We start from the raw sequence: 15253 nt of genomic DNA on the forward strand, positions 1-15253 counted from the left end.
CACTCAGCCTCAATTTTCTAATTTTCTCAGTGTAACTAATCACCCAATCACAATAACCACTTCCTTCTCTTTATCACCCTTAACTGCCTCCTTGACCATGGAACATACCAGTATCTCCTTGCAGCCCCTACTACAAGAGGGGCCTCTTCCTTCCCCTCACTGTCCCTCTTCCTTGCCCCAGGGCACACTAATGTGTCCATGCTGGTCCCCCCACCCCTCCCAGTGTGCTAATTCTTCTACTACCAGGCAGGCGGAAACCCTCCACAACCTCGCTACTCCATTTCTTGGCTTCCAGGCATGCCAACACCTCTGCGTCCATGTCCCTTCTGCCTCCTTTCTCAGTGTGCAGAGCATACTGACACCCCGGGGGACGATAAAGAAGGGAAGGAAAACTGCATGTCTCATTTTTACTTCCAAATTTTAAGTTTATTTCAATGTGTTTCTGCCAAAACTTTAATGAGATTTTAACTCTCTGTGCCTCAATTTCTATTGTTGCTTATGAGATACCTTGTAAGCCTACATGAGCCTGTGCAGGGCCCACCCTAAAGGCTGACACCAGCAGGCTTAGTGTATCATGGGAATATGTATTAAAGAACTACCATTAAGTAGTGTGTGATTCAAGTAGTATATACAGGTTTTAGAAGACCTGATGTTAAACATCTCTCTAATAGTTTCTTAATTAATTGAAAAATATCCTTATTCCCAATAGTAGTTGTATATTCAAATTGGGTCAAAGTGAAGAGAAAATTACATAGTTTCTTAACTGCTTAATAAGCCCTTTCTTCTTACCTCTGATGTGTGCTAAGGGGGCTGCTAAATGCCATCTCTACAAGGAATTTAATTTAACATTCTTTCTGTAAAAATATTGACCTCCTGGTAGATATGATCAATATATCTTGATCTTATTGATTAAATGTTGATTTCTTTTCTGTGTAATAGAACCCAGTTTTTTTTTTTTTTTTTTTTTTTTTGAGGCGCAGTCTCGCTCTGTCACCTGGTCTGGAGTGCAGTGGCCAGATCTCAGCTCACTGCAAGCTCCGCCTCCCGGGTTTACGCCATTCTCCTGCCTCAGCCTCCTGAGTAGCTGGGACTACAGGCGCCCGCCACCTCGCCCGGCTAGTTTTGTATTTTAGTAGAGACGGGGTTTCACCGTGTTAGCCAGGATGGTCTCGATCTCCTGACCTCGTGATCCGCCCGTCTCGGCCTCCCAAGGTGCTGGGATTACAGGCTTGAGCTACCGCGCCCGGCCAGAACCCAGTTTTTGAAATTCAAGAGCGGCAAGAGGAAATAGTGGAAACAAACCCTGATTATAATGATTCCAAGATGATAATAAAGGTAAACTTACTTATTTTCATAAACCTGAATTACGAGCAGTGGTGTTCTCCTGTAGAAAAAAATATGGATTTGTTTAGAAAACTCAGCTTTCTTTTCTTTTTCATCTAAAAATATACCCATATTTAGCTAAATTATACTTTGCTTTGTGAGTATGGATCTATGTCTTCATTTTAGGAAGAGGAGTTTCCTGTTGTACCTCCCATATGAGCACCCCTGAGTTATTTTTAATCTCTTGAGACTTGTCAAGGCTTCGTAAGCACTAGGCATTATTCATTACAATTCTTGAGTCCAGGAATGATTTATTATAGATAATTTTTTTCTTGAGATAGGGTCTCACTCTGTCGCCCAGATTGAAGTGCATTGGTGTGATCACAGCTCCCTGTAGCATCGACCTCCTGGGCTCAGGCTTCTGAGCAGCTAAGACTACAGGTGTGTGCCATCACACCCTGCTAATTTTTAAAATTTTTGTGGAGATCTTGCTGTGTTGCCCAGGCTAGTCTTGAACTCCTGGGCTCAAGGGACCCTCCTGCCTTGGCCTCCCAAAGCACTGAGATTACAGGTGTGAGCCATTGTGCCCAGCCTGTAGATAATTATGGATCATGGAATTTCGTATTTGAAAGGCATCTTGGAGGAGGCTATGTGATTTATCTTACAGATGAGGAAACAGGCAGAAAGGGAATATGACTTGCCCAAGACCACATAGAGGATTAGAGGAAAATTGGAAATAGAAACTAGTGTCCTAATTTCCATTCTGTTGCCCTCTCCATTATATCAAAAGGCCACAGGGGAGGAAACACGACCAGGCACCTGAGTGATGAAATAGCTCCCCTCAGTGTCCCTTCTGTGGTATTACAGGACTCGGGACATCTGTTTTCCCATGGAAGCAAAGGCTGGTCTTTCTGATGATTGCTGCGTAGCGTGAGCCCATGGGAGGCACTTCTCGGTGACCCTTCCAATCGCAAACTAAAACCGTGGCACAGAAATCAGCACAGTTAGAAATGGGCTGACATATGCAGATTGGTAGCTGGAATTAGCCCAAGTGGGGAGGAAAAAACTGTCTGAAAATCTTTTAAAATAAAATACATTATGCATATGAAAAAGAATAAAGAATTACGTAATGAGAAGTTGGATTCCCACCCCAAAGATTAAAAAATAAATCATTGCTGAATCAGTTGAAGCCCCCAGTGTATCCCTCTTGGGACATCTTCCTGTTCCCTCATGGCAACCACTAACCTGAATTTGCTACTTATTCTTCTTTCTCTTTTCTTCATAGTATCCACAAACTTTAGTTTAGTTTTTCATGATTTTGTATTTTATTTAAACGATATCATACTGCAAGTTTTCTTCTGCAGCTTCCCTTACCATTCAGCATCATGCTGTGAGCTTACATGGTCATTACTGGTAGCTTTTGTTCATTTATTTTCACTGCTACATAGAATTATTGGAGAAGTATTTTTATTCATTCCCTCTTTGTTGGACATTTGGATTGTTTTCAGGTTTTTGTAACACAAACAATGCTGTTACAAACTTTGTGGTACAGGACCCAGTGTGTATATGTGTAAGAATATTTTTTTCCGATTGCATGAATGTACCTACAAGTAGGACTGTTGAATGGAAGGGGTCTACCCATGTTCAATTTAAGAGATTATATTAAATTGCTCTACAACATGGTTGCACCATTTTTTGCTTCCCCCAGCAATATATTAAGAACTCCAGGAGCTGGGCATGGTGGCTAATGCCTATTATCCCAGCACTTTGAGAGTCCAAGGTGGGAGAAGTTCAAGTAAGGAGTTCAAGACCAACCTGGGCAACATAGCAAGACCCTGTCTCTAAAAATAAAATTTAAGAAAAAAATTAGCTGAGCAGTCCTCGCTTCTCAGGCGACCAAAGCAGAAGGATGGCTTGAGCCTGGGAGTTCAAGGCTACAATGAGATTTGATCCTGCCACTGCATTCCAGCCTGGGAGACAGAGCAAGATCCTGTCTTAAAAAAGAAAAAAAATGCTCCATTGTTCTAAATCTTCTTCAGAATTTAGCGTTGCTAGATTTATTTTTCTCAATGTGGTGGGTGTAAGATGGTATTTTATTATTGTAATTTGTATGTATTTTATTATTAATAAGTTTGAGCATCTTTTCACAATTATTGGTCATTTGTGTTTTCTCATCTGTGTAATGCCTATTCATGTCTTTTGCCCATTTTTTATTAGGTTGTTTATCTTTTTCTTGTTAATTTATAGGAGCTGCTTATATATTGTGGTTACCAATCTTTTGTCAGCTATATGTGTAGCACGTATCTTCTAGTAGTTTTGACTTTTCTTTTTACTCTCTTCTTGGTGCCTTTTAAAATTAAATGTGCTTATATTTGTAGTTTTATTTTGAAGTAATTTCTTTTTTTTTTTTTTATTTTTTTTTTTTAAGTAATTTTTTTTTTTTTTTTTTTTTTTTTTTTTTTTTTTGAGACAGAATTTCCCTCTTGTTGCCCAGGCTGGATTGCAATGGCATGAACTCAGCTCACCGCAACCTCCGTCTCCTGGGTTCAAGCAATTCTCCTGCCTCAGCCTCCTGAGTAGCTGGGATTACAGGCGTGCGCCCCCAAACCTAGCTAGCCAACACGCTAGCCTAATTTTTTGTATTTTTTGTTTAGTACAAGAGAGCGGGGTTTCTCGATGTTCGGTACCAGGCCTAGGCTCTACTGAACTGCCCGACCGTCAGTTTATCTGCCCACCTCGGCCTCCCAAAAGTGGCTGGGATTATATGGGCTTGAGGCCACCGTGGCCCAGCCTAAGCTTTGAAATAATTTCAAACCATGAAAGAATTCTTACATGGTGCCATGATTAAGTCTAACCCATACCCAAATTCACCAATGGTTAAGATTTTTTCCCCATCTGTGTTTTAACAATTTTATCTATCTTGTTTTCCCCTTGACCTATTCTGAGATCAACTGCAGAGCATCATGTTTTTTTGAGCCTCTGCCAAAATTTCAGTATGTATTTTCTTAGAATAAAGACGTTATTATCACTTCTATAATCACAGTAGCAGATGACAAAATCAAGATTGCCGGTATTTTTAAAAATTGAGGTTGAAAATTTAATACACAAACATAAAATTAGGCTATTTTTACAAGTGGCACAATTTAAGGCTGGGCCATAATGCTGCACGCCTGTAATCCCAGCACTTTGGGGAGGGCAAGGCAGGCCAGATCAATCTGAGGTCAGAGTTTGCGAGACCGAGCTTTGGCCCAACATGGCTGAAACCCCGTCTCTAGTAAAAATATAAAATTATCCTGGGCATGGTGGTGGCATGCCGTAATCCCAGCTTACTCGGGAGGGCTGAGGGCATGAGAATCACGCTTGAACCGCAGGAGGTGCAGGTTGCGCCGGCGGTGAAGGCCGAGATTGCACCAATTCACTCCCAAGCTTTGGGGCAACAAGAGGGAAACTCTGTTCTAAAAAATAAATAAATAAATAAAATAAATATAAATAAACAAACAAACAAACAAATAATATAGTTCACGATCCAGTGGCATTTAGTACATTCAAACTGCTGTGAAACCACCGCCTCTATTTTAGTTCCAAAACATTTTTGTCACCCTAAAATAAAACCAATACCCATTAAGCAGTTACTCCCCAGTCACTCCACCCCCCCACCCCACACCACCCCTGCAGCAGCTATCAATCTGCTGTTTTAATGGATTTACTTCTTCTGGAGATTTCACATAAATGGAATCGTTCAATGTGTGATGTTTTGTGTTTCGCTTCTTTTGCTTAGTATAAGGTTTTTGAGGTTCATCCATGTTGTCCATGTATTTGCATCAGCACTTCATTCCTTTTTATGGCTGAATTATATTCCATTATATGTAAAAACCACAATTGGTTTATTCATTTATCCACTGATGGACATTTGGGTTGTTTCTACCTTTTGGCTGTTGTGAACAGTGCCACTATGAACATTCATGTTCAAGTATTTGAGTACCTGATTTCCATTTATTTTTTGGCTAGGTACCTAGGAGTGGAATTGCTGGGTCATATAATAATTCTATGTCTGACTTTTGGAGAAAGTGCCAAACTGTGTTCTGCAGCGACTGGGCCATTTTACATTACCACTAGCAATGTATGAGGGTTGCAATTTCTACACTACACATCCTTGCCAACACTTGCTATTTTCCTTTTTTTTTTTTTAAGACAGAGTCTTGCTCTGTCACCCAGGCTGGAGTGCAGTGGCACGATCTTGGCTTGCTGCAACCTCTGCCTCTTGGGTTTAAGCGATTCTCCTGCCTCAGCTGGGATTACAGTTGCCTGCCACCATGCCCAGCTAATTTTTGTATTTTTAGTGCAGATGGCGTTTCACCATGTTGGCCAGGCTGGTCTCGAACTCCTAACCTGAAGTGATCCACCCACCTCGGCCTCCCAAAGTGCTGGGATTACAGGTGTGAGCCACTGTTCCCGGCCTTTTTTTTTTTTTTTTTTTTTAATAGCCATTCTACTGGGTATCAAGTGGTATCTCATTGTAGTTTTGATTTGCATTTCCCTAATGACTAATGATGTCATTATCTTATTATATCATTATATCAAGATATGTCATTATCTTATTATAAGGAAGTTTATGTGCTTATTGGCCACTTCTATATCTTCTTTGAAGAAATGTCTGTTTAAGTCCTTTGCCCATCTTTAGACTGGGTTTTCTTTTTCTTTTTGAATTGTAATAATTCTTTATATATTCTAAATAATAGACTCCAGATATATGATGTGCAAGTTTTTTTTCCAGTCTATACATTGTCTTTTTAACTATGCTCGTGGTGGCGAGTGCCTGTAGTCCCAGTTACTCAGGAGGCTGAGGCAGGAGAATGGCGTGAACCCGGGAGGCGGAGCTTGCAGTGAGCAGAGATCGCGCCACTGCACTCCAGCCTGGGGACACAGCTAAACTCAGTCTCAAAAAACAAAACAAAACAAAACAAAAAACTATGTTGCCCAGGCTAGTTTCAAACTCCTGGGCTCAAGCGGTCCACCTGCCTGAGCCTCCTGAATAGCTGGGACTATTGGCATGCATCACCACGCCTGGCTACTTTCTTGATAATGTCCTTTATTACATAAAAGTTTTCTGAAGTTTGATTATGATGTGTCCTGGCATGGATTTCTTTAGGTTTATCTGATTTGGGTTCATGCAGCTTCTTGATCTGTAGATTTATGTCTTTTGCCAAATTTGGGACATTTTCAGTCATTATTTCTTCAAAAAAAATTTTAGCCCCACCTCATTCTTCTCTCTTTTAGGAACTCTGATGACACAAATGTTAGGTCTTTCATTACAGTCTCATAAGACCCCGAGACACTGTTTATTGTTTTCTGTTTTCTGTCTGTCATTCAGTTTGGGTGATTTATATTGTTCTATCTTCAAATTCATTGATTCTTTTCTCTGTCTTCTCTATTCTGCTGTTGAGCCCATATTTTGGTCGTATTTTTTTCAGTTATATATATATTTTTAAGGCAGAATTTCACTCTGTCACCCAGGCTGGAGTACAGTGGCACGATCATAGTTCACTGTAACCTCAAACTCCTGGGCTCAAACGATCCTCCTGCTTCAGCCTCCCGAGTAGCTGGGACTACAGGCACACACCATCATGCCTGGCTAATTTTTTTTATCTTTTATTTTTAGAGATGGGATCTCGCTTTGCTGTGCAGGCTGTCAGTTCTAAATATTTGCACTTGGTTCTTCTTTATATATTCTACTTCCCTGCAAAGAGTTTATATTTTTTCATTTATTTCAAACATGTTCATATTGTTCTTTGAAACATTTTATGATGGCTGCTTTAAAATCTTGGTGAGATAATTCCAACATTTGTGTCATCTTGGTGTCAGTGTCTATCATTGTCTCCGCTCACAAGACTCTGGGTGGTTTTTGTTTTTGTTTTTTGTGTTTTCTTTAGACGGAGTCTCGCTCTGTCACCCAGGCTGGAGTGCAGTGGTGCGATCTTGGCTTACTTTAACCTCCACCTCCCAGGTTCAAGCAATCTTCCTGCCTCAGCCTCCTGAGTAGCTGGGATTACAGGTGCCCACCACCATGCCTGGCTAATTTTTTTTTTTTTTTTTCAGTAGAGATGAGGTTTCACCATGTTGGCCAGGCTGGTCTCAAACTCCACCTGCCTTGGCCTCCCAAAGTGCTGGAATTACAGGCATGAACCACCACGCCTGGCCTTCTGGGTGGCTTTTAAATCTTGTTTTAGCAGACCTTCTCTGACTGTACGTTGGTGGGAAAAGAGGGGCACTGCCTCTTTACTGCCAGGTGGAGTTTTGTAAAAGTCCAGGCTCCCACTGGGGACACTTTTGGGTGTATGTGGAGGCGGGGTATGCCTCCTTACTACTGGGTTGCTGGGAGGGCCTCCCATGTGGCCTCCATTGACACCACCCAGGCGGGGAGCAGGAGGGTTTGCCACATGGGGGTGAAAGTCCAGGCTGCTTATGCACCTTGGCTGGTGGGGGTGGAGGTGGGCTGTTTGACTGCCACAAGGAAGTTAATGTCAAAAGTTTTTTGTCTTACTAGGCTGCCTTTTTCCTTGTCTTTTGGCTTTTCTGGGAGCTTTTTCTTCACCTGCATTCCTTGGTGTTTCCAGGTTGTCAGCCCCTCCAGCTTCCAGTCCAGGATATATAAGGTAAAAAGAAAACCACGGGAACTCACCACCTTGTCTTCCCTGAGTCTCAAGCTCCCTGGCCCATCGACCTTCTCTCTATATCTTCCAGAGTCTTCATAGGCTTGTTTTAGGTATAATGTCCAGGGGGATTGGCTGTACTTAGCAGAATAAATTGGAAGAAGTACATCTACACCAATTTGTTCCCAATACCGTTTTCCAATGGTCCATTTTTTTTCTTCTGAGCTGCAATGTTAGCTCTTGTCATATATCAAGTTTCCATATAGACATTGGTATTTTTTAATGGATTATTTATTTATTTACTTTAAAATTTTAGATTCAGGGGGTACATGCGCAGGTTTGTCACACAGGTATATTGTGCGGTGCTGAGAGTTGGGCTTCTGATGATCCCATCACCCAGGTAGTAAACATAATACCCAATACTATGTTTTCAACCCTTGCCTTCTTTGCTCCCCCTTTCGGAATTCTCTGCTTGTTTCCATCTTTGTGTTTCTGTGTATTTAAATGGGTATTTTAATGTCTTTACATTTATTGAAATTTCCTTTAATGTCCTTCAGTAAGATTGTACAATTTTCTTAGTAAAGGACATGCTAATCTTTTGTTAGCTTTATTAGTAGATAGGCTTTTAATTTTTGCTTCGTTGGGAATAGGACCTCTTTTAAAGCATATTTTAAAATGTTGCTGGTGTATAGAAATGAAGTTGACTTCTGTATATTGATTTTACAACAATAAAATTTTTACAATTATAATACTTTTTCTGCAGATTATTTTGTAGCCTGGTTTGAATATCTTTAATTTTTTTTCTTTTTTTTTTTTTTTTGAGACAGAGTCTCGCTCTGTCACCCAAACTGGTGGAGTCGCGGTGGCGCAAATCTCAGCTGCACTGGCAAGCTCCGGCCTTTCGGTAGTTCACGCATTCTCCTGCCTCAGCCTCCCCGGACAGTAGCTGGGACACAGGCCGCCCGGCCCCCTCGCCCGGCTAGTTTTTTTGTAATTTTTTAGTAAAGGAGACGGGTTCACAGTGATTTATCCAGCGGATGTCTGCAGGATCTCCTGACCTTGTGATCCGCCCGTCTCGGCCGTCCGCAAAGTGCCTGGGATTAATAGGCTTGAGCCAGCTCGTGCCCGCGCCGAGTATACTCTTTCTTTTTGTTTTACTGTGCTGGCTAAGATTTTTCATTATACTAGTGTAGGAGAATGACGACAGTAGACATTCTTTCCTTTGTCCTGATTTTAAAGGAAATACATCTAATATTTTACCTTTGAGTATGACTTATGGTGTAGGTTTTTGAAGATGTCTTTTATCAAGTTAAGGAAGTTCCTATTCCTGGTTTACTAAAAGTTTTTTTTTTTTTTTTTTTTTTTTTTTTTTTTTGAGACAGATTATAGCTCTGTCACCCAGGCTGGAGTATAGTGGCGTGGTCTCGGCTCACTGCAACCTCCACCTCCCGGGTTCAAGCGATTCTCCCACCCCAGCCTCCCAAGTAGCTGGGATTACAGATGCACACCACCATGCCCGGCTAATTTTTGTATTTTTAGTAGAGGTGGAGTTTCACCATGTTGGCCAGGCTGGTCTCGAACTCCCGATCTTGATCCACCCGCCTCAGCCTCCCAAAGTTTTGGGATTACAGGCGTGAGCCACCTCCCCTGGTTGCTAGAAGATTTTTTAAAAATCAGGAATGGAGATGATCATAAGGTTTTTAACCTTTCTTTTGTTAATGTGGTACAGATAGTTTTTAAAGCCTTTTAATTAATTCAAAATCATTACTTGGGTTAAAAGAACACAACATTTTAAATAAAGGCTTTATCAAATCAGGATTCAGGCAAAACAATGAAGTAAAAGTCTGCTATGATTATAGATCTTTTACTAACTTAATAATTTTTAGTCAGTAAGAGGATTTGGAGTTAACTCAATTTTAAAGATCTATAAATCAAAAGGAGGTTTTTCTTTTTTTCTGTCTGTAAGCAGGTCATAACTTCCGGTTTGCTATGTCATTTGTAAAAGTGTCCAATTCTACATATAGGCCTTTAAGAAATAATTGCATTATTGAATTAGAGCAGTTGGAGAATGTATTATGTTTCAGTTTGGAGAGAATGCCATCCCCAAGCTTCAGGGACATCCCTGCCTTCTGACTTCTCGAAGTCCAGCGGTAAGGCGTATTGGGAGAATAAGAGAAAGAAAGGGTAGGAAACTGGGCTCTCAGCACCCTTTTCTTGACTTCCCTTAATTGTAGGTGTCAGCCCGTGAAATTTTGGCCAGCTTCAAGCCTACATGGTAAATATATGTCTTGTGGAAATGCAAACAAACTTGTATTTCTTTATGGACGGTTAGTGATGGCTTTAGTCAAGGTAGATTATTTTTAAAAAACCAAATGTAGGCTGGGCACGGTGGCTCATGCCTGTAATCCCAGCACTTTGGGAGGCTGAGGCGGGTGGATCACTTAAGGTCAGGAGTTCAAGACCAGCCTGGTCAACATAGTGAATCCCCATCTCTACTAAAAATACAAAAATTAGCCAGGCATGGTGGCGTGCACCTGTAATCTCAGCTACTCAGGAGGCTGAGGCAGGAGAATTGCTTGAACCCGGGTGGAGGTTGCAGTGAGCCGAGATTGTGCCACTGCACTCCAGCCTAGGTGACAGAGCAAGACTCCATCTCAAAAAAACAAAAAAGTACCTTTTGATGATTTTAATGAGAATACAAAATGATTATTGTTCTTTCTGGCTCTGGATGTTAGCCCAGTGTTTTGTTGTTAACTATAATGTGACACAATATGACATAAAATATCATATGCAATATTATTTCAGATTGACTATGATATACCTAAGTAGGCCAGAATTAGCACAAAATAGTCCACCTGGAAAAAAAAACCTTTATGAAAATGCCAATTCATCTGAAATAATTAAGAATGGAACTACTGGCTAAAAATGTTACTTCCATAGGAAATTAATGATTTTGATAATTTATTAATTAATGAAAAGTTTTTAAAAACATGTTTTGACATATTTTCATTGATGAGTTCTTCTATAATAATATAAATATTTTTTTAAAGCATTGGAGCCAGAATATCTGGGTTTAAATTATAGCTATGCCTTTTATGAATTGTGTTATCTAGGGCAAACAATTTAGCTCCCTAAGCCTCTACTTCCTCTTCTGTAAAATGGTGACTGTAATAATTACGTCCTAGAGTTGTTAGAAAGATTAAGTGAATTGGCCGGGCGCAGTGGCTCACACTTGTAATCCCAGCACTTTGGGAGGCCGAGGCAGGTGGATCACAAGGTCAGGAGATCAAGGCCATCCTGGTGAAACCCCGTCTCTACTAAAAATCCAAAAAAAAATTATCCGGGTGTTGTGGCTCACGTCTGCAATCCCAGCTACTCAGGAGGCTGAGGCAGGAGAATCACTTGAACCAGGGAGGCGGAGATTGCAGTGAGCCGAGATCACGCCACTGCACTCCATCCTGGCAACAGAGCAAGACTCTGTCACAAAAAAAGAAAGAAAGATTAAGTAAATTGAAGTATGTGAAATGCCCAAGATAATAGATGTCAGAACATGGTATTTCTAATTCCTTCCACTATCATGCTGCAGTACCATGTGGTGATTATGGGCAGGGACTGTGGGGCTCCACTGCCTCACCAGCTGTGTCAGTGTGGGAAAGCTACTTAAACGCTCTATGCCTCAGGGCTCTCATCTGTAAAATGGGCATAATAAAAGCACCTTTCTCATAGGGTGGTTTTGAGAATGAATTTAGTTTATTGATATAAAAGGCTTAGAATGGTGCCTGGTGCGCAGGGAATGCCATATGCGTGGTAGCTAGTGTTGTACTGAGACAGTCACAGTTTGTTGCATTGGCATATCTCTGACTTACTACTTTTATAACTAACTGCAGCTGTGGCCAGCAATATGCTTCAGGCCTTGGGAGTGTGGTGGAATTTTTGGACTTGAATGCCAAGGGTATAGCAAAGAGGGTGGAAAAGCAGAGGGGGCCACGTATTCCCCAGCTCTGGGCTCCGAATGCTTTGCTAAAACAGCCATCTTTGCAGATTCTAGCTCTGGGCCTAAGGAGAACAGAACAAAGATATTATGTGTCTCTTGGGTGCCATTTACCCTCACTGAGCCACTGCTTTAATAAACACCAATATTTTTTAGCTCCACTGTAAATGTTGTTTATAGTGAAAATCATATTATAACAGTATTAATGGAATTTTTTAAAAGATGAAATATAAATCAACTGTAAACACACCACTTGATGCAAAAACTGATTTTATTTTTTCAATTTACCTCTAGTTTTTGTTTACATGCATATCTAGTATATGTTTACACAGTAGATATCACTGTTCATGTACAATTATACCCTGTTTATTAATACTAATCGGTAACAGTTTTCCCTGTTATATGGTCTTTATAATAGTAATTATTGGTAACTGCACAGTCAGGTAGATAGGCCATAATTACTCCATTTTTGAAAATGACAATGTCCACCTTCTACATACTGCAGGAGAACTTTACATATGATTGATAGCAAAGAAAACAAATTGTAAAAGAAAAGGAAATCAAAGGCCTAAATCTCCTTATGGCACAAGGGGAGTATTTGATTGCTTAGGAGCTGTAAAATTCTATCATTTGATTTTGCAATGCATTTCTACCCCAAATGCTTTATTTCATGTATGTATTTTTAAATTTAAGAGAATTAAAAAGAAGTTGCATGTGATGGGTATGTGGAGGTTCATTATACTGTTGTCTATTTTGTATATGTTTAAAATTTTCCATAAGTAAAAGCTTAAAAAAATCTGCTTATAAATGATTTTCCAATATCCTTGGAAATAGCTTGAAATATCTCTTGATGAACATGCCAACACTAGCCCACATGGCACCTTTGTGGGAAATTTCAAAGTATCTCTTCCTCAAGAGCTTTTGCTTCCCTGTTCCTGGAAGGGTATGTGGTAAGGGTATGTAAATCTACAGTGTCTACATGGGGAAAGGTGCTCCTTGCATGTGGCTCTCTTGCATGGTGCACAACTTCCCACATATGCAAGAGTTTTGCTTGGGTATCACTAAACCACTGTTGAGAACGTGTTTAAGAAGGGGGCACAGGGAGTACAAGGGAAGGGGAGGAGGCTGTAGCTGTTCCATCATTGGTGATCTGTACTGGGTAGAGGGTGACTAGCAGTGCGTGATGCTACAGCAAGTCATGCCCTCCCCAACCCACCCTGGGCTGGGACCCTTGGGCCTGCCGTAGGTCATAGTCCACACTCATTGGAGGGGTCCACTTTATGGTTGTGTCCTGACCACATCCTTGCTAAGACCCAGGCTCTCCTTTCTCCTGGTAGCTCCGTGATGAACACAAATGCCCCTCTTCTGTCGGACCCTCCAAACACTCCAATCCAGGCTACCTTGGGATTGAGGTCATTACTCTCCTCTTGACTTTCCTTGTGTTTCTTGTTCTGTCCTGGTCTCCGTCAGTCCTTTCCCTGTCTGATGCTCGTCCCAGCTCCTTCTCCCACTCCTGGGAATTCTCCAGTTCCTGACTCACTGCAGCCTACAGGCTCTGACAGCACGGCAGGTGTCAGAAGGCGCCTCTTATGTTCAAGGGTCCTGGGCTTCCAGCAGGGGAGTAGATGGCAAGTTACCAGTAGCCCCAAATGTTAGATGCTGTGGCTTGATTAAAGAGAAATAGGAGACAGCTCCATGAGATCCAACAGATGGTCTGATTAGGGAAGAAGGAAGCCAGTGCAGAACACTTACAAAATGGCCATGCTTGGTAGTGAGCTGTTTTGGACAGGGACGGTTTGGCAAGTCCTGAAATCTTCACAGCCGGCGTCAGACCTGGCACTCAGCAGCATGCAACAAATGTTTGTTAGATGAATAAATAAAACATAAGGGCTGGGCACAATGGCTCACACCTGTAATCCCAGCACCTTGGGAGGCTGAGGCGGGTAGATTGCTTGAGTCCAAGAGTTCGAGACCAGCCTACCCAACAGGACAAACCCCTGTCTCTACTAAAAATATTACACAAAAATTAGCCAGGTGTGGTGGAGCGTGCCTGTAATCTCTGCTACTCAGAAGGCTGAGGCAGGACAATTGCTTGAACCCAGGAGGCAGAGGTTACAGTGAGCCAAGATCGTGCCACTGCACTCCAGCCTGGGTGACTCTGTCTCCAAAAACAAACAAACAAACAAAACACTACAGTACAAAATGTATATATTAGGGCTGAAGAAATATAGCATAAAAGAGTGATCTAAGTGGATGAGAGTAATAAAGATTTCCTACAAGGGGGAAATTATTTTTAGAAACTGAAGGGTAGAGAGAAGTCTAGTGCAGTGGTCCAAGCACTGATAATAATACTGTGTAGCCTCTAGCAAGTTACTTAACCTTTCTGTCTCAGACTCATTTCCAAAACAGAATCGTGCTTACTAGATAGGGGTGGAGTGTTCCCTCGCAGGTGGCGCTCACTGGGAGGCCTCAGTGAGTTAATGGGTAAATGGAGCTTAGTGCTTGATCAATAGAATTAGCAACATCATCTGACATCCCATTTTCACATTCCTGGGAGTCCTCTACAATTGCTCCTACCTCTTTTACAAAGTAACATTTCATTTTCCTAAATTATTTTCTAGTCCTTGTTCATAGTCAACTTGCTTTGTTAAAATTACTTTATTCTTTGTAGAAAATGATGCATGCTCATAAAAAAGAGCTCCAAGCAATAAAGTACAAATAAAGAAGCAAAATACAGTTGATATTTAAGAACAGAGTGCTGTTCTCATCACGTGGCCCTAGTCCCTTGCATGTGTATTGTTCTCATGCGAGTCACTGAAGTAAAATATTACTCCATGGAACTTGGATGTTTTTGCTAATTCTTGAATAAAGACAAACAAGTTTGTATTATAAAGTATCAAGCTACTTTATCTAGACTTTTTCTAAATAAGAAAACTGAATTGACTTTTCTAGAATAAAACCGAGGTCATTTGTACAAGACATTGGAAACAAATTCCTCTTGACATTTTCTTTCTGTTTATCAGTGGCCCGAGGCTTCCACCACTAAACCCAAAGCTGTAGATACCTATTGCTTGGATTATAAGCCTTCCAAGGGAAGAAGGTAATGATGTTTTTTTTAGCATATGTGGAAATTGATATTGCATCCTGTAACTCTGGAAAAACTCATTGTTCAGATTTATGTGAAGGGTTTAGCCTGAAAATAATCTGTTGAGAAAGGAGAAAGATTTGTAATATCCAACAATTTCAAAGCCAAACTTTCTAGTTCATTGCTCATATTTAGAGATAAGGA

General features: G+C 41.0%; 1 protein-coding gene across 5 annotated transcripts in view; it reads left to right on the plus strand.

Annotated features, from left to right (window-relative positions):
- The window catches only part of LEMD1 (LEM domain containing 1), a 62353-nt gene that overhangs the window by 40415 nt on the left and 6685 nt on the right, over positions 1 to 15253 (plus strand). For 2 of the 5 annotated variants that reach the window (XM_017880970.1, XM_017880971.1), the window contains 2 exons: positions 7938 to 7976; positions 14988 to 15064. The exons of 1 other annotated variant lie outside the window; for it this stretch is intronic. In XM_017880970.1, the coding sequence (XP_017736459.1) occupies positions 7938 to 7976; positions 14988 to 15064 (116 nt within the window). The remainder of the gene's footprint in view (positions 1 to 7937; positions 7977 to 14987; positions 15065 to 15253) is intronic. 2 more of the 5 variants (XM_017880972.1, XM_017880973.1) reach the window with 1 other exon arrangement.

Source organism: Rhinopithecus bieti, unplaced genomic scaffold, assembly GCF_001698545.2.
Source record: "Rhinopithecus bieti isolate Rb0 unplaced genomic scaffold, ASM169854v2 scaffold_12049, whole genome shotgun sequence".
In the NCBI taxonomy this organism is placed as follows: Eukaryota; Metazoa; Chordata; class Mammalia; order Primates; family Cercopithecidae; genus Rhinopithecus; species Rhinopithecus bieti.